This window comes from Lissotriton vulgaris, chromosome 12, assembly GCF_964263255.1.
Source record: "Lissotriton vulgaris chromosome 12, aLisVul1.2, whole genome shotgun sequence".
NCBI lineage: Eukaryota > Metazoa > Chordata > Amphibia > Caudata > Salamandridae > Lissotriton > Lissotriton vulgaris.
This window is the reverse complement of record NC_141700.1, coordinates 133,783,271-133,810,855: the sequence shown is the minus strand read 5'-3', so window position 1 is coordinate 133,810,855 and position 27,585 is coordinate 133,783,271. Positions and strand designations below refer to the sequence as shown.

The following is a 27,585-nucleotide window of genomic DNA, read 5'->3' as shown; positions in this document are numbered from 1 at the left end:
CACTTAAATAAAGCAATAGGCAGCTGAAAGATGATCAGTAAATATTTGGGAAGGGCCTTGCAGTGTGCAAGAACAGTGCTTCTAAGTTTTTAGTAACTTTTGATCCTTTGGAGCTAAAGAATTTTTTTTTGTTTTTGTTAAAAGCTGCAGATTATGCAGCAGAGAATGGGATAAGCTGCAAACGCCAAAAAGTCACCTGACAGTGCCAAACTGGCAGGGCCACGACCAGCAGAAGCACAGGCAAGCCCTCACAACACAACTCTGGGTTTCAACTTGCCTGGCATCTTGTGTAAGTGAATTTCCCCTGAGGTAATCGAGCCGCGTCAGTAATTACTGCAAGGGGCATGGCGTGCCAACAGATACATTTACTCACTTGAACAACGCCACAGTTTCACATAGTGCGGGGCTCTTTCACAAACTTCATTGTCAAGGTAAGAACTATTTTGTTTTACCTCAAGGAACCTGTCGCCTGAAGCTGCTGCTCAATTTGCGTCCTTGATTGAAGGTGGCGAGAAGCTGAGGTTTTTGGGAACTAGGACTTATTTTTCAGCATTCGACTGAGACCCAGAGACAGGAAGAGAAAGGCAAAAAAAGAACGGTGACAGGAAGGGAAGAAATTAAAAACCAGCATTTGTAAAGCACACAGCTACCTCCAGCGAGGTGTCCTGGCGCTGGGGGCCATCGGAAAGATTAAAGGAGCTATTAGTCAGAGTCACATGGCGTTGAGCTAACCTGCCACCAGTGCTGGAGATCGAACCATGCACCCTATGGTCTGGAGTCAAGCACCCTGGCCACTACGCCACACCTCTTCCAGAGAGAAAAACCATAACAAAAACAGATAGCAAGGATTAAAAAGAACCTGCAAGAGTGAGACAGTGAGAAAGAAAGTGCAGAGTGGTGTAAGAAATAGGCACAACGTCTACACAAGACTAGGCAGGTTTGTTAAACAAGCATTGGTAAATGCATTCGGTTTCACCTATACGAATAATAATAAGCTGTTTTGTGCTGTAAGTTGTAGCTTGCTGAGTAGTTTTACAATATGAGTTACAGAAAATCTGTTAATGTGTTATGACTTGTTTATGTACAAAAAGCCAATATATTGTGCTCTCCCGAGTGGTATAGTGCGGGTAAGTAATAGCAACATTTTTAAAAATGAAATGAAAAGGAAATAATAGAATTAATTGATGTATTAGCCATATTATGTGTTTAGAGGAGTTCTGACAACTGTTGGGCTTGGTACCACTGCACCTGCTGCACCATTCAAATCATGCTCCCAGTGCCTGCAAGATAACTGCTTTTGTGACTGCCTGTTTAGTAGTAAAATATAGCACTATTTGGTGTTTAGAGGAGTTATAAGTTTTGGACGCTGTAACACTGAACCTGCAGCACCATTCAAATCCTGACCCTATTGCATGTAAGGTAATTACCCTTGTGACTACTTGTTTAGTAGTAAAATATTGCAATATTTGGTGTTTAGAGGGGTCCCTAGAGCTTTGGGCCCTTGTGTCACTGCACCTACTGAACCATTGAAATCATGACCCTAGTGCCAGCAAGGCAACTACACTTCTGACTGCTTATTTTGCAGTTAAATATATTATTATTTGGTGTTTAGAAGAGTTCTGACAACGTTTGGCTCCCGAGCCACAGCACCTGCAGCACCATTCAAATCATGACCCTATTGCCTACTAGATAAATCCACTTGTTGCTGTCTTGTTTAGTAGTAACATCTATCAATAATCAGAGTTTAGTGGGGTCCCCAGAACTTTTGGCCCTAGTGCAACTACAACTGCTGCACCATTCATATCAAGTCCCTTTTAACTGGTAACTACAATTGTGACTGCCTGTTTAGTAGTCAAATAGAGCAATATGTTTAAAGGTGTTCTGACAACTTTTGGGTCCGGTGCTACTGCACCTGCTGCGCCAATCGAATCATGACCCTGTTATCTGTAAAGTACCTGCACCTGTGGTTGTCAGTTTAGGAGAAAATATAGCAATATTAGGTGTTTAGTGGGGTGCCTGGACCTTTTGATTCCAGTGCCACTGCACCTGCTGCACTACTGAAATCATGACCTTATTGCTTGCTAGATAACTGCACTTGTGACTGCCTGTTTAGTTGTAAGATTTAGCAATATTAGGTGTTTAGAAGAGTTCTGACAACTGTTGGGCCCCAGTGCCACTGCACCTGCAGCACCTATTAAATCAAGCCCCTTTCAACTGCAAGGTAACTGCAATTGTGACTGCCTATAAAGTAGTGACAGATAACATCAGAATGTCACTTGACAGAGGGAGCTCAGTGATTCTGGTGCTATTGGATTTGTCCGCTGCCTTCGACACGGTGTCGCATGAAGTTCTTCTCGGCCGTCTGAAGGGAGCTGGAGTAGAAGGGACCGCCCTTGCGTGGCTGGAAAGCTTCCTCGAGGACAGACAACAAGGGGTCAAATTAGGCTCCTACAAATCTGTCTGCAGGAAGCTCACCAAGGGGGTGCCACAGGGCTCATGTCTAAGCCCCACGTTATTCAACGTATATGTGGCCCCCCTGGCACAGATCATTAGATCTCACGGGTTCTCACCAATCTCTTACGCTGACGATACTCAGCTGCTTTTCCCCTTTCAAACCATTACACCCGCAGTCATGCAATCTTTCCAAGACGGCATGAGAGCGGTGGCAGGTTGGATGGCCCAGAACTTCCTCCAATGCAACGTGACCAAAACTGAGGTCATGTTGTTTGGAGGGGCCACCCTGCTCTGGTCCCCGGAATGGTGGCCACCTGAGCTCGGACCTGTCCCAGCGCCCAAGCAAACCATCAAGAACTTGGGGGTACGCCTGGACCAAGCCCTGATCATGAAAGATCATGTCAGTCAGGTTGCGGGAATGTGCTTCCGCACAATTGGTCTTCTACGGCGTATCTTCCCTCTCCTACCAAACACCCATAGGAAGACGCTGGTTCAGGCACTAGTCCTTGGACGGGTGGACTATTGTAACAGCTTACTCATATCCGCCAACCAGGAACAACTTCGCAGACTGCAGGTGGTACAGAACACCGCGGCAAGACTTATCCTGAATGCCCCCCCCCGCACCCCTTCCCGCCCCCTCCTCTCCCACCTTCATTGGCTCCCAGTGCAACAGCGGATTCAATTTAAACTTTGCTGTATCATGCATAAATGTATCTATGGCTCTGGTCCCAAATACCTGAAGGATATCTTTCTTCCTTATTCTCCTGGACGCATTTTACGCTCCAGCAACACTATGTTGCTATATGTACCTAAAGTAAACAGAGCAAGACAGGGTGGCCGTGCCCCCTCCCTTAAAGGTCCAATGCTGTGGAATTCCCTCCCCCCCCAGCTAAGACACACTCATCACCTTTTTAATTTCAGGAAGCAATTGAAAACTCACTTATTTACACAGGACTAACCTAGCCTCCCTTTTGCCTTTTCTGATCTATAGTTTTGCCTAACTCACTCAGAAGCCACGCGCGGAGATACCCCTTCGGGGCTGATTCATGCGCGATACAAGACTATAAATAAAAATAAATAAATAAATAAAATAAATAGCAATATTAGGTGTTTAGAGGAGTTCTGACAACTTTTGGGCCTGGTGCTACTAGACCTGCTGCACCATACAAATTGTGACCCTGCTGCCTGCAAGGTAAACAGCACTTGTGTTGTGACTGCCTTTTTAGTAGTAAGATATTGCAATTTTAGGAGTTTAGCGGTGTGCTTAGAGCTTTTGGTTCTGGTGTCACTGCAGCTGCTGCACCATTGATATCATGACCCTGTTGACTGCAAGGTAACTGCACTTTGTGACTGCCTGTTGAGTTTAAAGTTTTAACTATTATCTTGGTTTAGAGGGGTCCCTAGAGCTTTTAGTCACCTGCTGCATCATTCAAATCAAGTCCCTTTTACCTACAAGGTAACTGCAATTCTGATTACGTGTTTAGTAGTCAAATATAGCACTATTATGTGTTTAGAGAGGTCCTGACAACTTTTGGTCCCTGTGCTACTGCACCTGCTGCACCATCCAAATCATGACCCTGTTGTCTGTAAGGTAACTGCCCTTGTGCCTGCCTGTTTAGTAATACAATATAGCAAAGCTCTTGTATCTGAATTTTATTTTTAACATGCAATGTTTATTACAACACTTAGAATTTGACCATAATGACCAAATAGATTAAGTTGAAAAAAAAAATCTAATATCGCCTACAAAGTGCAAAGAAAGGTACATTGACATTAATTGGAAATGTCACAAACGTTCTAAGGCTAAAGCATCTGCCTAAAACAACTAAGTAATACAAAGCAAGCATTCCAGCATATTGTTAGAAGGTGTCTGCCTTTTCCATGGGAAGAGATCTTATCGTGACTGTGAATGGGGCCTAAACAGCGTGAACAGCTTTAATAGACGTATTGTAAATGCGTGCAGTCAGGAGACGTTTTACAACAAAATAAAAAAATCCCCACAAATGCAAGTGAACACTAATTGGGTATTGGGAACTGATAAGAGCTGACAGCAATGTTTTGAAGAGCAAATGCCCATTCCTACTAACATCTGCTCCACTGGATACTTTTTATAGCCTGCTCTCTGGAACTGGGTAACGTGAACTTCTGTGGCCTGGAGATCCCAAAGGGGTTCAATAACATCAGGCTAACATAGAGTATGCACTACTGATGCATACGGTTACTGGTTCAGCTCACACTGCGCCTTGGGCAGACGTTATGCCAGGGATTTGGGACAGGTCACAAAACGTTTCTGACTGGCGCTATTTCATGTCCTTTGTGGCAAGAGAAAGTATTACTTGCTCCAAACACATTTTACTACTGCATTGTGAAAACAGGATTAGGGAGGTGGTAATGTGTGCCAAGAACATGTGTATATATTTACTGTGTGCCATTTTGTTGTGGTAGTGAGGTGCTTTATTATTTTTGTGCTGCTGTGTTTATGCGCTGCATTATTGCAATGTGATTTTAATGTATTGTACTGCAATTGTGTTGCATTCTTTTTTGTCTATTTTGTTCAGATGTACTCTGTTGTGTTTTAATTGTTTTATGATGTTGCTTTGTGTAGGTTATTACGTTATGTTCTGTTGTTTACTTTAGATATGTCAGCACATGGGCCTATACTAAAGAGAAAAAGCAGCACATGCCCTGAAAGGTTCTGTGAAAACAACTATTAACCACTATCTAAGATTGTAAAATAGCATTGTTCCAACTTTTCAACTACTTAAGACAAGGGCACCCCAAAACTGTGGCAGAGACTGAATATAAACTTAGCTCACTTTAGGCCAGATGTACTAAGCCATTTAGCGTTCATAACATCTGTGATACATTAAACCAGAGTTTGTACATTTAACTGGCTTTTTATTATATGCTAAACTTATTTCACAAAATAGGTATAGAAGTGCATAGCGAATCGCAATTTGGAAGGGGCGTGTTTACAATGTCCCTTCCAAATTGTGATTCCCTATGCAATGTATCAATGGTTTGTGTCTGCAAATTCAGTCACAAACCCATTCACCAAAAGGAAGGGGTTCACTTAGGAACTCTTCCATTTTGTGAATGCTAAAAAATAAAAAGTTTGTTGGGGAGTAGGCAGTGGTCTGCAGAACCTCTGCGAACTCCTAAGAAAAATAAGCGTTTTTCTTTAAACACAACTCTGCTTCTTTAAGAAAAATGAGCTGTATTAAAGAAAAAAACATTATTTAACTTAAATCACAGATATGGTGGTCTGTTGACCCCAGCAGGTCACCATTATTGTGGTGGCAGAAATTTGCAACATACCTTCTTAACATTTATGAGGCAGATTGGATTGCAAGCCACTCTGCATGGTGATTTTACAAATTGACGTAACACGACATAGATTGGTTCACAATATTTCACTGGAGTCATTAACAATGTGTGCCCAATTTGCAATCACTTTTTAAGCATCTAGGGCCAGATGTAGGTGGCCAAATACAAGTCGGTAACGGCCGATTTCAGCCGTTACCGACAGGTATTTGGAGTTTTAGATGTAGGGGGCTTAAAAATTACCAATTCAGTAAATTTACCGATTCTGTAAATTACCGAATCGGTAAATTTACCGAATCAGTAATTTGAGATGTAGGTGGCACTGAAAACAGTGCCACAGGGCCTTAAGGATTCGTTATTTACCACCAAATATTAGTTGGTGGTAAATAACGAATACCTATGTATATGCAAATCTGTGCATGTACACCTGTGCCATGTGGCACACATACGTGCCCTTAGGGCATGTATGTGTGCCACATGGCACACAAGTCCTAATCAGGGGTACAACAGGGTGTCAATGTGACACCCTGCCACCTTTGAATAATTCAGTATTTACAGAATCAGTAATTACCGATTCGGTAATTGACATTCATTCCTATAGGCCTCCAGGCCCATACGAATGAATGGCAATTACTGAATCGGTAAATACCAATTTGGTAATTACCGAATCTTACCGATTCTGTAAAATATACAGAACATTTACCTACATCAGATTTACCGATTCTAAAATACTGAATCTGTAAAATTCGGTATTTTAGAATCAGCAAAAATGATTTATCTACATCTAGCCCCTAATCTTAAAATACCTGGTCCATTATGTGAAACGGCCCACTGCAGTGACTGGATCAATGTGTGCAACTCCAACAGTGAAAGAGCTACATCACTTTCTCTCCAAGTCTGTTCATTGTCTGGCTTGACAGCACAGCTGTTGCAAGACAATTACATGAGCATCACTAGAGTAGAGGTTTGACTCCACTCTCATGTTGGGAACCAGGAGTATATGTTTTAAATGGGCAGAGGTTGTGTGCTTCCACATAAAAGTGCTTGCCCCCCAAGCAGCTTTGATAATTTTTTTATTTCGTCAGGTGCCTCAGCTCGAACATTCGAGGGAACACACAACACTGTAATGCTATAAAAGTGTCTTAAATAACTAGAAAATGTCTGGTGTTTTTATCTAGAAGCAGGACACTACTGAGGAGGGCAGTCAATAACCTACATGGATATTTAGGTCTGGCTTGACAACTCTCACTTGGCATTTTAACCAACACCAATATTATTCTACAGTTTTTTGCTTCCATACCAAACACATAACCTTTCCCATGCTATTTACTTGTAACACTTCGCATTACCATGTTTATTTATTTATCTAGGCAGATGGGTCACTTTGTAAACTCCTGCACCACATTATACCTGTGCCAGGTATGAAGTGTGCAAGGTGGGTGTTCCCCCGCATAAAAGTGGCACATTGAAATCTATAAGATTTCAGTGATCCACTTCTAGGACGACATTGCGTCAAAACCTTATGCCTGCCTCACAGCAGGCTTAAGAGGGACTCAATGCATTTAGGATAGGCCTCCCCCACACATTCCTGGAGTTGATGACTTTTGCGGCGACAGATACGTCAGGATTCCTGACGTATCTGTCTTTCCTTGCGACATGGAGCGCAGAACATTAAATTCAGCGCATCCATCGTGTTGCAAGGAGGGCGCAGTGAAAACTGTTGCATCGCTGTTTTGGCACAGCAATGTGACAGGTTTCATAAATGAGGCCCATAGTTGTTAATGTCACTCACAATTTCACTAAAGGGGCTACAAAGGGCTGACAGCCCGCACAGCATCAAGGGATCGAGGGAGGCAGTATATTGACCCAGACATAAAAGTGAGTCTCTGCAGCTAGCACTGGACCCCGCCACCATCCTGCAGGCAAAAGTCGGTGTCGAGGATGCAGAGGTAGCGAGACTGGACTTACTACTATCCAAGAATTAGTTGAATGTGTATGTAGATCGTGACAGTCAACAGTGCATCACTCGACGGCGTTGAAGCAGAGACTAGGTATTAGAATCTGGACGGTCATCAGTGCGCAGGACGTCGGCATTGAGAAAGAGAGATTTGGGTGGTGGAAGCTAATCAGTTGTCGGTGCACCACTTGGTGGTATCAATGCAGAGAGACCTGGACAGCGAGGAGGGGGGCATCTGACAAATGATGGTTACTGGAGAATAAAAAGTCACCCTGATGGAGTAGCCCGACAGCAAAGGAGCAACAGTCTTAACCTGGGTAACATCTTCGGCTCCCTCTGTCAAGATGTGGTAGTCTTCAAAATGGAGGACCGACCCCGTGGAAGGGAATCCAGCGAAGTGGTGTCAAAGGGCTCCACGGGCAACTGGTTGTCACCACTGGTCCAAGAATTCGTCTCTTGGCTGTAGGTCGGGCTCGGGCTGAAGACAAGACTCCATGCAAAAGAACAGCCTCTGGGTTCCCAGTGCCGCTCGCCGGCATAGAATTGGGTAGGGTAGCCGCCGAGGGCTCTGGCAGCAGTAAGGCATCAGTAAAGTTCTTTCCATCAAAGTTCAGACTGGGACGGTAAATCTGGACCCGCCGTCGCACCTGGAGGGACTGCGTGGATCTCCTGCCCAGTGGTGTGGGTCACTCACCTCTTTTCCTTCTATCTGCATGCCGGTAGGAATCTCCAGATTTCCCTCTGTCACACTTCCCACTGGTGCTCACTGACATATTCTGCACTTTTGGTAAGATGTCGGGACTCAAGGTCAATTGGGCAAAGTCTGGCGTGTACTCATTCGATGTTGCCACACCGGAATGTGCAATCTCAGTTCTAGACGAGCAGCTTGTCTGGTACCGAACCACTTTCCGCTATCTATGGGTCCACATTGTCATATGGCGGCTTTCCGCCGTTCCGGGCACCACGGGACACATACAGGATCAGAATACTAACTTCCGGCCGGAAGTGGTGTCCCGTTCTAGTCCTCCTTCTGACCAAGCACTTCCGGGGGAATACGCTTAGATGCGCGTTGCACCGCTGGTTCGGTGCTTCTGATTTAGATTATTCACGGAGCCCAGCAGACGTTGGCGGACCGGTCTTTCAGCTCCTCGAGTATCCTGAGAGGTCCACTGCTCTTTGAGTCACGGTAACGCTGCCATGAGTCTTCACGCGTTACGTGACGTTTTTATTCCCATTTGTTTTTTCCTTTCCTTTCCACAGCCGCGCAGGAGCGCTGTTGTGGGCAACTTTGGGCTGAGCGCCGTGAGTGCTTGGTATCCTGGTTGGGACAGGACTTGCTCTGTCCTTGGCAGTCCATTGCCTTGTATTTCCCCTTCTGGCCGTGGCGCAGGAGCACAGTGACATTCATTTTTTGGATTTCTTTTCTTGTAGCAGTGGCGTAGGAGCGCTTCTGCTAGTTTCAAATTGTATCACGAAAGGGAGCACTGGTAGGCTAATGCATGTGGCGCAGGAGCGCATTGACATTATTTCTTGGATTTCTTTTCCTGTAGCAGTGGCGCAGGAGCGATTCTGCTAGTTTCAAATTGTAGCACGAAAGGGAGCACTGTTAAGCTATTGCATGTGGCGCAGGAGCGTTACACAAACATGCACTGGGCCACGCTATAGCGCTTACCCTGGAGTTCCGGTTATTTAGCACCCCTACGCACAGAAGCGCCTCTTTCTTTTGTTTGGTGCTTTGGTGGTTCATAAGCAGGTGTGCCTTCCATTTCTACGCCGAGGCATCAAGCTCCTGGACGCTACGTTGTGGGCCTCTTCCTTGGATCATCGCAAACAGCACGTCTTGGTGAGTACCGGAGACAGGGGCTCCATCCTGTATGTGTCTTGTGGGGTGTTGTGGCGTAGGAGTAGTACCTCGTCCTAATTGGGTCCTTGTCTTGTTCCCTCAGCTGTGCCCAGAACCTACCCAGCGGTGCCACGACCCTACCCAACGTCCCTACCACCAAAAGCCCCCATCCCTGGGTCCATCTTGTCCTTGTCGGGTGTTATTCCCCGCGGGGGTAGGTTGGGATCAGGGGTGGTGGTTTCTGTCGTCTCTGCAGAATTACTTCACAAGCCCAGGTGAGTCTTGTGGGGTACCTGACACACATGTATCGGGACCCCACTGATGTTTTAGAAGGAAATCTAATAAGGGCGATTTCATCACTCATAGCGCAGGTGACCTTCTGGAACTCTCTCCCTCTGAATGTCCCGAGCCGTATCAGTCTGACGAAAATGATAGCATTACCCAAGCTATTGTATTTCTATGCTAACCTCCCAGTCTATGTCCCCACCCGCATATTTCGGGAACTGGAGACATTAATCAGAAGCCTGTTCTGGAACAAGGGAAGGCCCAGAATAGCCTTAGGGACGCTTTATGCATCAACGGAGTCTGGAGGTCTTGCGGTCCCCAATCAGGAGCTCTACTACTTAGCCGCACAGCTACAATGGGTGACCTATTGGCTAAGCGGAAAAAACCTGAGAGACAGGACCACAGGCACCACGGTCATGACGGTCGCCCAGGTACATGCATTATTTCATCTGTTAGCCAACATCCGCTGCCCAGCACAGATACATTTGGCGGCAGCGCGGAGGTGTTATATAAGAAGCCTAAAACCTACGGGCTCCACGAAGCCGGACGCTCCAAACCCGCCGCTATTGGGGACGAACTGGGAGGATGGCGCCATCACGGAAACGGCCCTGAGTAGTTGGACACGGGCTGAGCTGGATACTGTGAGAGACCTGTTTGCAGAGGGTACCCTGATCCCATTCGAGACACTGGTCGCAGACACGGGATTACCGGCGGGACAGTTCCTAACACACGCTATACTCATACGTATGCTAACACAGGCCTGGGGTGACCTGGCTGAAGAACTACCGGCTCACTTGCTAATACAATACCTACACGTGATGGGGAATGGATCCCATGTGGTACACTGGCTGGCACAGGCCCTACACACACATACAGTGTTCTTCCCAGCGCTTGTGCGACAAGTGGACAGAGGACAGAGGCCGAGCATGAACCGATAAAGAATGGCAGGGCTCGACAAATCTAAAAAATCTCACTTGACCTGCAGGTCGAGTGAGTAGACTTTTCTACTCGACCTAACAGCAATGCACTCGACCCACAATTGATCGCATAATGGACTTTTTTCAAAACATATGCAGCGCCAACAACCCAGGAAAACGTTAATTTCATCCATTTACCTCCCTATGTGTGTATCAAAGTGCTGTGGGGAAGGTTTCTGCGAACATACATGGCAAAAAAAATACCTTAACTTTAACATGTATACATCAGCCAATTTCAAAAGGATCCTACAGGCCTTCCTCTCAACAGAGCAACAGTCAACTCTGCACAGCCAAACAGAGGGGGACGGGGGGGATTGGAATCATACCAGGAACGTCAAGTACGCTTCTGAGAGAGCTTGCCACTTTTCTGTATTGCCCATTTCATCTAATACACTGCTTGAGCTAGGAAACCAAAGAAGGCCTAAAAGCGCTCTCTAAGATAACACTTAGGTAACTGGATAATACCCAGAACTATGCTAGCTAATGAAGTAGTTTCACGGACCACCCCTGAACCAATCAAAGCAGTCATGTGTTCGATGGGGTTGCAGCTGCTACTGGAGCAGATCAACAACTTTTCACAGCATGACCAGATTTCACAATGATGCCAATATATGTGCAGCTCGCCCTCATTCAGCACCAGTTGCACATGTGACCTATGTGAGAATTAAGGCCTTTTTCTCCAGACCACTGCTGGAGTTCTGGTCAATGACTAGACTTCCAGTCCTGGATTTTGGGGCTGGGAGTTAGCTGTGTCTGAGGCCTCCACTGCCATTCTGATGAGGAGGTCTATAAGGGCTTTATGTGTATAAGGGGAGACAATCGAGTCCTGTGGGGTGTCTCTACACCCTTGTTCTTCAATGCTGGTGGTTTGGCTCAATGGGGCGTAGAAAGGGTCCACAATACAAATTCTAAATTACCCTGGTGCCAGCGACATCTTTCCAAGACTCTGCATATCTCTGCAGAGCGTCGCAAAGCCTAAATGAGGATATACTACACCTCAGTGCAGAAAGAGAGTGAGTATTAGCACTCAGCAGTTGCAGGAGTGAGATTGCATGGATCCCTAAGTATGTGGCCGGCTTTCCGTCTGCAGGAGACAGTCACCTTTCAATGTAATGCTCCCTACTGTTTGGGTGTACGGCAGACCCTTGCACCTTCATGCGTCTTATGCACTCAGAAAAAGAAAAAGAAAGGTTTTAACACGCTATTCTAGCACATGCTACAGGAACCGCAGGAACAGCAGCAGTGCGACGGTGCTCAATACAAATGTCATGTAGGGGTAGGTGGTAACTGGCACAACAGATAGGCAGAAACTGATCACACTTACATTCAGAAAAAGTAATGTAACACTACAAAAGAGGCCAATCTTTTACCGCAATGTCTCAACCATTACAGAACAGTCACCAAAAAAACGCGCTTTTGCACATGTACGGTATACAAAAAACATTCACATTGCTAATGTGGGTTGGACGACAAGGAAAGTTTAGGAGCTCATTTGCGCAACTTGTACACCCTGGTCACAAAGAAAGTCAACTTGATACTCTAGAAAATGTCTGCGGCAAAGAAGAGGAACAATTGTCTGAATCATTAATGTCCCAGTGCCGGAATGTAATGCTTCAGAACCAACCACTTTCTATCAATGCAGTACCAGGTGATCGGAGTAACCAGAATGTGCAGAGGTTTAACAAGTGCGTTTTACAAAACGTATACCACATTAAAGGTGTGCAACGCCCAGAAAGTAGTTTACTCTAGTTAAAAAGATTTTTAAAAATGTTGGTGCTGCAAAGTGAGGTCACGTTTCTTCTACACGAATTGTTGGACAACTAGGTTACCACTTTTGAAAATAATGACCCAAATTAAAGTCGAGTTAGTCAAGGCAGTCTGCCATCTTCAGAGCACTTCTTTGCCCTGCCATGATACAGATAGCAACTTCAGACCCCCACCAGCACAGTATCTAGACATTAAAATAACTTTCTATGCAAGTTACAAAAATACAAATATAGACACATGGTTCCCTGGTGACGTGAAAAACACACAGAAGGAGCGTGGTTGTAAGATGTACTGCCTTCAATTTTCTACCGATTGAAATGGGCAAACGAGGATTTTGCTGCACAAGCTTTCACCAGTTATTCAGCTAGTCCTATGAATGAAGGCTCACAAAAATGATCAGAATTAATTTTTCTTATAACGTAAAAACAACAAGCCATGATAACCTTCAACTCCCTGCACTGCTCACCAAGCATTCGAACAGGCACGGACTCACCCAGCAGGCCTGACCTACAAGAGAACAACGCAGACAACAAGGGGTGGGACAGAGGGGATGGGAGCAAGCATACAGATAACGGCAGGTGAAGGGGCAAGTGACGGACAACAGGGTGGGAGTGGCTGGGGCAAGAAACATGGAAAACACTCAACACCACGGACAATGGCAGGATGGCAGGTGGTAGCAACAGTACACAAGGGAACCAGCTGAAAAACACTAAGCACTCCATCAGAGATGAACACAAAAAAAAGAATAGACGATCCAATGTAAAAGTGCCGGGGCCTACCCTTTTGCTTTTGATACCGGCCGGGTCGCGACGCCCCCAGACAGTGCCATGATCAGGGGATTACATGCATACAACAGGACGGACACTCAGGAGACTCACCTGCGGGTAGCATGCTATAAATAATAAAATTATTGCGTGACTCAGCGCGCCCCAATGCGCATGATAACATTCACCAGGTCCACTCCAGACCCAACCCTAAGGGTGAACATAAGACCGCGGCGGAGACATTCATCAATAGTGCACTGCCAGGTAGATTTTTAAAAATCGTCATGTAATATTTCACGAGGAGAGACACGGAACAGTCTAATACTACTAAACTGACATCGGTCCCTGCAACAAAACCGGCCCCCTCTCATAAAACCGGCCCCACCCCATCCAGCCTACCGCTGTTGAAAAAGGAAAGCTAACGCTGTTGGAAAAGGAAAACGTAGACTCGGAGGCTGACCTAAGGTGAGACAACATGACGGAGCCTCGTGTAAATGAAAAGAAATTTAAAAGTGGCTCACCTCTGCCAAATCGTCCCGCACTTTGCCACTGAGTCCCGACTTCACCGAGGAGAGCGCGTGTGGTGGCGTGCTACGTCACTGCTGCACTTTCAGCAGCACAGCGCGGGGGCAGGCCAGGGCTGTCATTGGTAGCGCTTTCGCGCGCTACAAGATTGACGGCCCTGGCCTCCAAACAATAGGCAGTGTGATGCCCCCTAAAGACTTTAACTGCGCACCGCACCACCTGCACTCCGCCTATCGTGCGTGCGTGCATGAACATGCTGCCCCCTAAAGCCTTCATCGCGCACCGCACCGCAATGCGCTGCCACCTAGAGCCTTCAACTGTAACTGCACCTATCAGATAGCACTCGCCAGGCCGGTCAAGTAGGCCTTGAAACTGACTCGACCTGAACAAAATTCACTCGCATTTGCGAGCGGGCGAGTACATTTGTCGAGCCCTGAATGGGCAGTGGTATTAGCCGGCGCACTTAACATCCCACGTAATTCCCGCTTCAAAATCATCCAATACTACATCATACACTGAGCATACTTATCCCCGGACAAGATAAACCGATACTTTGGGCTCACCACATCTGCATGCTCGAAGTGCGGGCTGGTAGATGCAGGTTTCTTACACATGCTTTGGTCCTGCCCCTCCCTTCAAGACTACTAGAAAGCGGTATCGACCTCCCTGGCTGCGGGGGTAGGAGGTGGGTTACAGCACACATGGGAGACATGCCTGCTGGGTCTTTACAAACGGACTAAACAGACGAGAGTCCCTGTCAGATTTTGGGACCTTGGCTTAATAACAGCGAAAAGACTCATCACCAAGCGCTGGAAGAACAGTTATCCCCCCCAGGTGGCACACTGGCGTAACTCCTTTGATAACTGGGCCAGAGCAGAGAGCGTAGCCTTACACAGGGAGGAAACAGTGGGACTTCGCGGGTACCCTATAGCTCAGGCCTGGGACGACACCCTGACGGCCTTTCACCGGGCGTGCCTTCAGGGAGGCATCATTTAGATGTACTTCCCTTTTGATCACCTTCCTGGCCGTGGTGTTTTCGCTAGAGGCTGTCCAATATGGTGATCCTGCGTTTGCCTCTCAAAGAGAGGGTAGATCCTATCGGAGCATACGCAATGGGTCCCCCTGTCGCGACCCGATGGACACGACATCCCCGGCACCAGAGCGGAGGTCATGGAAGTTCCCTCTTGCTCCCCCATCACGGCCCCCCCCCCCTCCAGTTCTACATTTCCGTCTTCCGCCCCTATGGGGTCGTGACGCACGCAGGTATCCCCCCTTGCTCCCCCCCTCCCCCCAGGGGCGGCCGCATCCCACATTGGTCATTTCATACCAAGGACAGCGTAGCACATGCATACCCTCTCACCTATGCTCCTTTTCCTTTGAATTGGTTTTATTTATGTTACCAGTTCCTATTTTATAAGTTACTGTTCTATGTTTCATATAATGATCGCGATACGCTGAATATCGAAGGACACATGCGTCCCTCTGGGCCTACCCTAATGACCACAGATGTGGATTTGCATGTGTTGACACTGTAGCCCCAAAGGACGAGTGCGCCTTCCCGGGGAACGTGGCGAGATGCACACTTTAGAGGCATGGACATTGACAATCAACATGCATGCCCGGACATACCGCCATGCTTTGCATGTCTCGAGTTTCTCTTGCATTATGCACCCTGTAAATGTGATGGCACTCATTTGTCGAAATGTAATTGTTTTCATTTGGTTGATGTGTTCCTCACTGTTCCCAAGTGTTCCCAATTATTCCTGGACTATTCGTTTCTTGGACCATGTGTCTTACACGGATGCCTAACCTGCAGGAGATGTTTGGCAAGTACGGCTGACACAGAGAACTGTTGTTGTTTGCATATATAACTTTGTATACTTGCGGTTTAACAATTTACTTTTCCCTTCTTTTATTTACTCTTCGCATATTCAAACAAAAAAAAGAGCTGGCTATTACTTTAATTTATGTACTGGCTATTAAGGCATTGCCTGTCTCAAGTGTCAATGTTCAGAGGGCCTTTGCACAGATAAAAGTTTACATGGTAAGGAAAGAGCGAGCGCCCATGACCAAAGACTCAAAAAAGAAGAATTCTATTGTATACTACATTAAGTTTGATTTGTAAACCTGTATTTTGATCTCATATACACAGTACATACACTGTCTATATACCATGCACTGTCAGTGCAGAAAGCCAGGAATAATAAAAGCAAAACATTCCATAAACACTGGAAAAACACTGTTTCTGTTGTTTTTAATGGTACAAAAGGGGGTGGTGATGGACAGAGCATCTGAATCAATCAAACACTCACACCCAGTCAAAAGATCTGGGTTTAATCCATCACCGTTCTTTAGCCCACTCTGCCACCCCAGTTCAGACATGGCTATATGCAAATAAGTCTGACCCTGTGCCTCATGGGAACAGTCCATCCCGAACTGCCAAGCCATGTCTACCCTAGACCGGAAACAAGCTTCCGAGGACCGGTTTCTGGCATTCCAGCCGTCTTCAGCCCGGCTTGTTTGAATCCAGTGGCAAAGTGAGCAAGGGACTCACGTCTGACCATACCCTGCCACACTTATGGCGGCCAAAAGCGGTACAAAAGGGGGTGGTGATGGACAGAGCATCTGAATCAATCAAACACTCACACCCAGTCAAAAGATCTGGGTTTAATCCATCACCGTTCTTTAGCCCACTCTGCCACCCCAGTTCAGACATGGCTATATGCAAATCAGTCTGACCCTGTGCCTCATGGGAACAGTCCAGCCCGAACTGCCAAGCCATGTCTACCCTAGACCAGAAACAAGCTTCCGAGGACCGGTTTCTGGCATTCCAGCCGTCTTCAGCCCGGCTTGCTTGAATCCAGTGGCAAAGTGAGCAAGGGACTCACGTCTGAGCATACCCTGCCACACTTATGGCGGCCAAAAGCGGTACAAAAGGGGGTGGTGATGGACAGAGTATCTGAATCAATCAAACACTCACACCCAGTCAAAAGATCTGGGTTTAATCCATCACCGTTCTTTAGCCCACTCTGCCACCCCAGTTCAGACATGGCTATATGCAAATCAGTCTGACCCTGTGCCTCATGGGAACAGTCCAGCCCCTTTTGTACCTCTGTTGTTTTTAATGGCACAAAAATGTGTAACCACTGTTTTTTAGGGTATTGAAATCACTGGAAAACACTGAAAAAAAACCTCCAGAATTTACCAAAAATAGAAACAGGAAAGCCTAGTTATGTTCTATACTGCAGCCTAGCTTACAGTCAGCATGATGCTGTATTGACTTAAAGGAAAGCTCCAGGCAAAATGTGCTGATCTCCGAGTCAGGAGTTTGAATCGTGGCAAGGCAGGTTCATCTTTCCCAAGCATCATAAAATTGATAACAAACATTTGGCACATCTTAAAATAAAACATGTTAATAATTTCACGCCAGGTTGAAGTTGTGAAAGGAAGAACAAAAAGGAACACACCTGTATTTTCAAATGCATATGCCAGGAACCGCTGTCTGAGTCATCCTTAAATTAAGGTATGATTATAGGGTTGCCACCTCTCTTTTAGAAAAATACCAATATCCGAATGTCCCTTAGAGAGGTTCATTGGGAGGAACAAAATCTGCATCAGAAACGGTTGAGAATATTCACAAGCTGGGCCACATGGAAGGTAGATGGAGCATGCTAATATTATGTGCTCCACATTTCAGTTTCTCCATCCTGGATGCCTCGAGCCTGTATTTATTAATTTCCTGCACCAGCCATTTACATGTAATTATTAGCAGTAGTACCAGTAAAATACTGGCTAGGTGGCAACTCTAGGTATGAACCATCAGCTGTCCTTATTAAATATCTTTTTTATTGACATTTTAGTCTTTATTACCTTACAATCCACAATTTGTATCAGTTGCATTAATCATACATTCAGTATGACATGTTTTGCAAGAGGATAGTATAGAAGTAGAACAGCAGAAGGCATAGAATTGTTAAATTACATTTACATGTTTCTTTCTTGAGTATTTTACATGCCTGATTATTGTGTTTTCCTTCTCTAGTATTTGGTGTCATGCTCCTGATGTGTTAATGGTTTGTGTGGAGAGTATGTTGTGTTAGTTGCCATTTTCTTATACCACTTTCAGTCTATACATAATAACATTTTAGTAACTCAAAAAACAAAGAAAAACCATCTTAGTCTACTTGGGGTCAACACACAATCACTCTGCAATTTCCTGATTTGTTCAAGGGTCTGGCCCAATCATATGTCACAGTCTCGAGGGGGGTTTGGGATGAGGGGGACCTCTTTCTCAGGCGGTTAACTCTGTTGCTTATTCATGCTGTCTATTTGATAAGTCGGGCTATGGGCCTCTGGAATAGTCCAAGCAGGCAAACTTCCGGGCAGCATTTCATTGTGCATGCCAGAACTCCGTTTATGGTCTCTACAATCGTTTTCCAGTACGTCTGAAGTACCGGACAGTTCCACATCATGTGTGCAACATTGGCATCTATTGCTGTACATCTGGTGCACATCTGATCATTTTCCCCATACATGACGTTCAGTCTGTGAGGTGTGAGGTGGGTCATGTGAAGTGTATTGAACTGTATGAGTTTAAAGTTGGCATTCCTCTATATCTTTTTTGGGCTTCCTAAGACTTTCTTCCATTCAGTCCCAGTCATTAGCCTCCCCACCAGGTCCTCCCATTTCTCCTGTAAGTGAGACAGGGCTATCTCCGTCATGTCCATTATCGCAGCATACAGCCATTTCATCAATTGTCTGGAAGATCTCAGTGTCAACATTGCCTGAAGGGCTGTGTGTGGTGGGCTCGTGTGTGTCTCCACCCCATAATACGGCTAGTGTCCCTCGCACATTATGGCAGTTTAGTAACTGCCCTGGGGATAGCTACAGGTACTCCAGGAATTCTGTTAGAGGTAGTAATTCTCCATCCTAGCAGTCCCGGACTGTGATCACACCCGCCTCCTCCCATCCCCGCAACTGCCCTTAAGTCAAGGGGGTGCCAACCCCCATCTATGTTAGTTCTATTATTGGTAGGTCTGGTGCGTATAGTGGTGTTCCCGCTGCTCGCTTTGTATATCTATAATAGCATGCCAATGCCACTTTGAGTAATACTCCCATGTTTTAATCTTGTGTTTGGGATTTAACATCCTGGTAAGCAATGTTCCCCAGGAAGATTGTTCTGGAAGTGCCAGTGTTTCTAACCCCTTCCCTTCCAGCCATTGGGCCAGCAATGAAGCTGTGCCGCTCCAAAGTTTGGTACACCTAGCCCCCCGTTAAGGGTTGTCTCAAGATTTTTAGGGATACCCTATTAGGTCTTCCATCCCAGTCCAGTTCTTTCAGCAAGGTGTCTATATCTCTGAACCACTTCTTCGGGATCACCACTGGGAGGTTGACAAAGTAATACAGTAGCCTGGACAGCACCACCATTTTGGAGAGTGGTTTTCTGGCCATGACTGAGAGTTTAAGGGAACGCCAGAAGGACACATTTGCCCTTAGTCCTCTAAGGGCCCTGTCAAGGTTCCCCTCTAGTAGATCTATTTGCATATGGAACATCTGTATGCCGAGGTATTTAAAGAAGCTCAGGGTCCATGGAGGTCCTACTGGGAGGTCTAGTGTTCTGACCAGTGTAGGCCTCGCCGTAAATATGTGAGTCTTCCGCCGGGTGTTCACTTGTAGCCCTGACAGTGCCATGAATTCCTCCAAGACGCGAATCGCTTTCACTATGCCCTGTGTCCCATCCCTTATGTATAGTAAGATGTCATCCGCAAGCGGACCCATAGCAGCCATTCATCTCCCAGACCCATTCTCTTCATCACCTGTAGCAGAAAGTCCCATCGTAATGAATCGAAAGCCTTTTCCAAGTCTACTGCCATCACTACAGCATTAGCGAACTTCGCCAGGTCTTTATGGAATAATACATGATACAACCTACTCAGGTTGTTGGAGGTCGAGCGTACCAGGATGAACCCATTTTGGTCTGTGTGGACCAGTTGCTGCATTTGCAACAGAAATCTTTTTGCTAACACTGTGCTAAGTATTTTAAAGTCGAGATTCAGCATTGATAGCGGACGGAGGTCCGCCGTTCCTACTGAATCTGATTTAGATTCGGGCAGTGGGACCACTAACGCTTCTCTAGAGGAGGACGGGAGATGGAACGCCAGTAGTGCAGCTGCATACATTTTTTAGAGTCCGGGGGACGAAAGATCCACATAAGTGTAAAAAATTCAGCCAGAAGACCATCCAGCCCAAGAATTTTTCTTCTGGTCATTTCTTTAATTGCTGGGCTAAATTCCTGTGCAGTAATCGCCGTTTCCAGGCTTTCCCATGAGGCCTTATCTAGCCCTTGCAATCCCAGGCCCTCCAGGTATGCCACCATCTTTTCTTCCTGTACCTCATCTGGATTCCCGTAGAGTGTCACATAGTATTCCCTGATCTTGTCATTTATAACTTTAGGAGAGAAAATTGTCTTTCCCTCAGGGTCTCAAATACTTGGTATCGGGGACCCCCTACCTTCCGGGTGAATTAGCTATGCTAGTAATTTCCCCACTTTTACACCCTCTATGTGGTGCCTCTCTTAGTATGTTCGGATATCCAAGAGTCTTAACCGTTCGCAGCATGTCTGTGCCCTCCGTACCCTCAGGGATACCTACAATCCTGATGTTATTATGTCTATTTTGCTCTTCGGCATCTTCAGCCCGTCATTCCAAATCTGCTACTCTTGAGATGAGGTCATCAAGCTGCGAGGCCCCCTGTTTGTGTTCTGGTATAAGTTCAGTGACAGAGTTTTCGACTTCTTTAACACTGTCAGCCAATTTACGGTGTTCCGCCTGCAGCAATCCTAGTCCCATAGACACTGCCCCTATGTCTTGCTGCAATGCCACCTTTGTGTCTGCTATTGCCACTAGTACCATGTCTAAGTGGAGGTACAGAGATCTTTCTTTGTCCTCAGGCACTCCACTATAATTTTCAGTGTGTAGTGGGGAAGGTTCCAGTGTGGTAGGCGGTGTGTTCCCAGCTTTGCCCTTCGATCGTGGCATCTTGGCCTCTGCTATCGCTGATCTGACTTTGTGCAGAAATTGCAAGTGTTCACAAGACCCAGTTTCTTACTGCGTGCGTCTGGGTCCGTTGTGTTCTAGCAAGCGCTTCGCTGGAGCCTCCCAAGGCTATTTGGCCCCCAGAGTCACTAATGATTCTCCGCCTACTACGTGCCCAGACAACCGGACTCCCTCTGATCAGCATCTTCTCACCTCCGGCACCCACATCCAGGCCTGTGAGGTCCCCGCACTGCTGGTGCACCGCTGCCTGATGAATCTAGGCCGAGATCTTCCTCTCGGGACTGGCTCTGAAGACTTGTGTCGCCTGAGGGTGAGTTTACCCTTCGTTCTGCCTTCTTTTACAGCCTCTATCTCCCCAAGGCGTCTCGTTCTCTGTGTACTCGCCTCACCTTCTTTCTTCCTACTTTGGGATTGCCTCAGCCCTGCCCCTCTCCGATTTGGTCTGGACGAGGCCCTCCGGGAGCTGCCTCCCTCCTACTGCGACTTCGATGATTCAGGGCCCAGGGCCCACTTCCCATGCATGACACTGTGAGCCCTCTGGGAGTCCTGGGTGTGTGTTTGGTCGCTTCTTCCCCTCTTCTCTAGGCCTCTTCTGCTTTGCCTGATATTATCGCCCACATCAGAGGGGGGCAACCGTTTTCATTCTCTGCCTGATGACACCCGGCCAGAACTCCCACTCAAGTCCGGCTCCGAAGACCTGCGTCGGGCCGAGAGTGAGATTTCCCTTCGTTCTGTCTTCCTTTATCACCGCTATCTCCCCAAGGTCCCCCGCTCTCAAGAACCTTGCCTCACCTTTCTTCTTCTGGCTTTGGGGATTGCCTCAGCCCAGAGCTGCTCCGATTAGGTCTGGGCGAGGCCCCTCATGAGCCGCCTCCCTCCTCCTGCGACTCCGGTGGTTCAGGGCCTGCAGCCCACTGCCTGCGCACGTCGCGCTTCCTCTGAGCCCTTCGGCGCCAGGTGCTTCCTTCTTCGATTTTTCACCTGCCGGTATGCAGTTATTTCATTTGCACCCCTTCGGAGGGCCGCAGTGTCGCCCCAAGTCGGATAAGTACAGGATATTTTCGGGACCAGGACGGAGCCTTGCTATTATGCGTCCGAAATGTTGGAGTTCTTGGCCACGCCCAATGAACCATCAGCTTTGAGGGGCATGAACAGGCGCAAATGGACCATCTGATGGCACAGACCAGAGGGCCGTGTTTCTGTAGGCAGGAAGAACTTGCGAAAGCGCTGGGGGAGAAGTGTAATGTTCACTTTCGGGGATACCCTTTCAACCTAAAGCCTCTGAATATCCGTCATGCACGGAGTGTAAGGGGCCCCCCACCAGCTTCTGCAAGGCGCCCCATCATTGTGCATCCAACCAGCGCACTGAGGAGCTTTCCTCTTCGCTGAAATCCACACTTGAAAGGTAGGGGGCAGAGCAGAGCCTGAGTGTCTCACAACAGATGTCAAGTGTTACCACGGTGTTTCAGATGAAAATATAGAAGTGCTGGTACTCACTTGCCAGTGAACCTGTTTACTTATGAAAAGTGATAGTACTCTCCCATTAAGGGATCGATTCCGATTCGGGAAACAAATCCGTATGACGATTCGTATTTGTAGCCGTTTCCGTACGAATCGTCCAAATCACGTAGTACGATCCGTAGGAAAAGAATACATACGTACGAATGTGTGTGAACCGTACAAAAAGCAGGGGAAAATCTGTACGATACAGGACCATCACGGTGAACCGTACGAATCGTAAACATGCTGTACGACCCGACAAGTACGATCCGGACCGGGGAACGAGAACGCGATTTGTACGGAAAACGTTGTATGAGCAATTCGTACGGAGAACCACACATTCACATAAGCGCCGTACCCCTGCAATCATGGGGGTATGCACCGTACCCCTATGCTCTGTACCCCTACGCACCATACTCCTATGCACCGTACACCTACGCACCGTACACCCATGCACCATACACCCATGCACCGTACTCCTACGCACCGTACCCCTACGCACCATACACCTGCAATGATGGGATGCACTCACGTAACCGGGAGGGTTCATGCCTCATACGGTTTGAGTCGAAATATGCTTTTACGGCTGTTTTACACTCCCATAGAAAAAGAGTCGTAGGGAGTGTTGTCGTATCGAATCGTATTTGCTGGTTCGTGAAAAGCTGCTTCAATCAAGAAGGATGTCGCGTACTGCATGTTCCGAATGGGATTTGTACGTATTTTTAAGTCTCATGGTCTGTCGTACCATTTGTACGGAGATCTGCTATGGTTTCGGATCGTACTTCATCGTACGTACGGGCACGTTGAAGGTGTTTGGTTCGTATGGGAAAAATGCTCCGTACGGCGATTCGTAGGGGATTTTACCGAATCGGAATCGACCCTTAAATGTATTGTAGCAGAGATCAGAAGTGCAGCTACTTTCTCTTTCAAATTAGAAAAGCGCAGGTACTCAGTACCTGCATTGTGTTATCAAAAGCTATCTGCAGGGAAAGCTCAGAGCTAGAAACCAGCTATTTCTTTGATCGTATCAACTAGTAGCTCTATAAATACTCTGTGCACACACTAATAAATCCTGGTTCCCCCCAAAAAAGTGCTGGCGACCTTCACTGGCAAGGGCCGGCACAAATTAAACACTGAACGTACAGCTTTGGCTTAGGACAGCAGATTTCGCTCTCAGGCTCACAGATCGTACAAGTGTTTTTTTAAACAGCAGAGCTATCCTGCAAGTTACAAACAACTTTAATGTTCGGTCTCAGGTGATGGAGCTAACATGAAGTGTACACAAAACGTAGACTGGTCAGACGTCCAACAACTACTTATGGTTTGGAGCTGGAAACAAAATGTGTTTTGTTAAAATCCCCAAAATTATGTAGCATTTGGTTGTTAATTTGGCAACTACATATTAAAATTGAAATGCTACAGCACCACATAATTCCAGTGGTCGGGACTATTGAATAAAGTTGAAGAAAGCTATCCTTCTCCTTCTAAAAGTAAGTAGTTCAAGCAATATATATATATATTGATATAAAAAATAAATATATATAAAAAGATCTGGTGCAGGATATGATTGGTGCACTAACCCCAGAATACCGGTCATCCAAACAGTTAGTTATCAAATAATACTTTAAAGTGTATAGGATAAAATGAATGTCCAATATTACTCGGCAACTAAATCTTCATGTATGGGTTTATTCGAATATAAACAACGGTGGTGCCAATATTTTTAACTCCATATAAATATAGAAAGCCCAGCCAACAAGTGTTTCACGACCCAGTCGCTTCTTCAGGGTTAATTCTCTGTTAGGTAAATTTATTATGAGAAATGAATCTTCAATTTTGTATTCTACTTTTATTGGTCTTGTCTACCATGACAACTTGTTGGTTGACACCTTCCATGTGACGCTTGGTCAAACCAAAAAGGTGTCATGGCAGACAAGACCAATACAAGTTGTGGGTAAAGGTAAAGGAGTGAAGTAAAGTTATGATGTCAAGTTTTATTACTTATATTGCTAAAATTAAAACTCACCAATTGTACTTTTTGTTGAAGATGCAGCTGGATAAGGATGTTAATTGACTGAAGCAATTAGAATGTGCACAGTGTTTAAGAATCAGGTTTTCAACTTTATTTGAAGCAGTCCTGCTGCATAGGGTTTTCAGAGCCGCTTTGGCAACCACAGGGCACTGGTGGTTGCTTATCCTCAATTGAGGTGATTGAGTCAGTCTGTATCTGGTGTTCAGGTGCTACATTAAAGGGCACTGGACTCAGGGCCAGATGTACAACCATTTTTGCATGCGCAAACAGGTTTGCAAACCTGTTTGCGCATGCAAAAACAGCATGGGGTATGTACAAACCCTATTTTGCAATTCACCATTTTTTGCGACTCGCAAAATAGGGTTTTGCGACTTGCTATTAGGAAGGGGCATCCCCTTCCTAATAGAGAGCGTAACCCTATGTAAGAATGTTTTGTGTCGGCAATTGCGGACGCAAAACACTTGCAAATTACCACCCTGTTCAAGAGGGTGGTAATGGGTTCGCAAAAAAGGGAAGAGGTCCCCAGGGGACCCCTTCCCCTTTGCAAACACAGGGGAAAATATGTTTTAAGGGCAGGCAGCGGACCCAGGGACCACTGCCTGCCCTTAAAAAATGAAACGAAAACGTTTCATTTTTTTAAAAAAAGTCATCCTGTTTCCCTTTAAGGAAAACAGGCTGCATTTAAAAAATAAAAAGAAATGCTTTATTTAAAAGCAGTTCCAGACATGGTGGTCTGCTGAGGCCAGCAGGCCACCATATCTGAGAGGGCCTGCCATTCCCAATGCGGTCGCAAATTGCAAGAGGCTCATTAATATTCATGAGCCTCTCCATTTTCGACCCCATTGGGAATCGCTAACAGTGTGTCATACACACACTGTTGTACATCCAAAATAGTGCCTCGCAAACTGCGAGTCACATCAGGCCCTCAGAGTGGTATGTAGTTAGAAAGTCAGTAACTCATGCAATAACTTACAATAATATGATTGTCAGGCCAGTGACTTATCTTAGTACCAAAAATAACTCACATACAACAGGTAAAGCATACTGCACAAATCAATAGAGAATAATATTTTGAAGAAATATTGAAAAAGTGGGAGCAAGAGCAATTGAGGGCCTTAGTTAAAGTAGGGCAGATGGGATACTGTACCACAAACTTGGCTAATATCTTGGGTGGGTTGGCACAGAGTCTGGCCAGAGGATAGGCACCTGTGGAGGGTTGGGTGCCTGCAGGGAGTTGGGTGCAGGGGAAGGCTAAAGGAGAGACCCTGTGATCAACCCTGGGACAGCAGTACCAGCGCTCAGTAACACGTTCCCCTGCGAAATCCGAAATGAGGTACCTCAGTACCGAAAAATCTTTTAAAAAAAGAGAAGGGTCTGCTCATAGACTGGAGCCTGCAACCAATTGCCATTGTGTAGGCCATTCACAGTGGGGCTAGCTGCCTGCAGTGGGTTGAGTCCTGGGGCAAACCAACTCTGTGCACAGCTAAAGGTGTCGGGTGCCCGAGGGGAGTTATGCACTAGGCCAGGCCACTCATGCATACCCCAACTGTGAAATCCAACTAGGCATTGGATGGAGGTTGCCTAAGGGGATTGGGCATATGCTTCACTCTGAATATGATCATAAAAAAATAGCAAATACACAGAAAAAACACAAGGTTTTGTGTGATGTTATACTTAGGTGTTGAAATGAGATAAGAACTAACGTTCAAAAAACTTACAAATATTAAAAATTCTCCAGTTATAGTTTAGTGAACTAACTATAACTTGGTCCCCTCATGCCACTGCTTATGATCTCTCACGTTACATCACTCATGACATGTTAAATTACATCATTGATGACATCACTGATGACATCTCAAATAAACCTATGACGCACTATTTCACTGAAGCATTAAATAATATATGGAACTCTTACCTTCCCACTAAGAATACAACCAACATTCTACCTTTCGGAATATCACGATAAACATCCTTTTATGCTTTCAATTAGACAAATTCTGACCCCGTCATGACCACCAACCTTCCAGAGTCTATTTTCTAGTTCTGGTTGTTTGTTGCTTATTATTCTAAATTTTGTTGTAGCTTTCTAGCATTTCAGGTAAAGCTCACTAATATCTCTTACACCATTTGCACTGCAGAAAACAGTTGAATAAACAAAATATACAAACCATACAATGTTTATTAGATCGAACACAGATGCCCTGTTTATAAATTGGTACAAAAGGGGGTGGTGTTTATAAATTGATCATAGACATGTGGGCAATTTGTAAACAGCTTAGGTAGATACAATGCAATCTTAGTGATACAGAATACAACCTCACTCTCCAATAGAATAATAAAGGGGAACAACCTATATGACTGGTGTATTACCATAAGTGGAACAGTATTAATTGTTGTTATAGGTATTTTTAGGAAATACTTTCCCTATCTCCGGCCCAGCCAAATGTGGTGTTACATGTGTGATCTATGAATAGAGAAATGATTTTGTTGTAGGAAGTGTTCTTTGCGTCCAAACAAAAAGAAAATCTACAAATATGTACCTTACTTTGCTATTTTTCTGCTTCCAGATCATACACAACATACAATGTCTATCACCCTAGAGAATGTTATACACCACATCTGCTACACCTTCAAAAAGTACTCTGGGGATGACTGCAATGCTGGTGAATTGAACCAGGCGGAGCTTGAGAGGATGGTGCGCGCAGAATTCCCATCACTGTCTGTGAGTACCTCTAGGATTGAGGGAGGGCAATTTAATCTTAAGGAGGGGAATAGTTTCAGGTTAGCCATAGCTCAAATTAAATTGATCCAAAAGATAAAGCTGTTCCGCAGACTCACAATGCACACATTTTTAGGCCTAGACCACAGATAGCTTTTAGCTGCCTATTGATGAACCGTTATGTGGACAATATCAATGCAAACGGGCAATTTCATTTGCTTGTTTCTCCTTCAAATATGTTCCATCCTTTTCTTGTGTTTATCTATCAGGAATAACATAGCTTCTTTAATATTCTTTTGATAGCATGACTGGAGCTGGTTTTTAGGTCTCGCCTAGGCAACGCATGTACTGTCTTTGAGACATGCTGTGCCTACAATGTGGTC

General features: G+C 45.8%; 1 protein-coding gene across 2 annotated transcripts in view; it reads left to right on the top strand.

The window, feature by feature from the left end:
• The first annotated feature begins 290 nt into the window (after nucleotides 1-290).
• LOC147673649 (protein S100-A2-like) overlaps nucleotides 291-27,585 on the top strand; it is a 54,868-nt gene continuing 27,573 nt past the window's right edge. The window contains exons 1-2 of one of the 2 annotated variants that reach the window (XM_086946390.1): nucleotides 291-431; nucleotides 27,051-27,205. In XM_086946390.1, the coding sequence (XP_086802516.1) occupies nucleotides 27,068-27,205 (138 nt within the window). In that variant the 5' untranslated portion in view covers nucleotides 291-431; nucleotides 27,051-27,067. Of the gene's footprint in view, nucleotides 432-8,284; nucleotides 8,455-27,050; nucleotides 27,206-27,585 lie in introns of those variants that run through there. The other variant, XM_086946391.1, reaches the window with a different exon arrangement.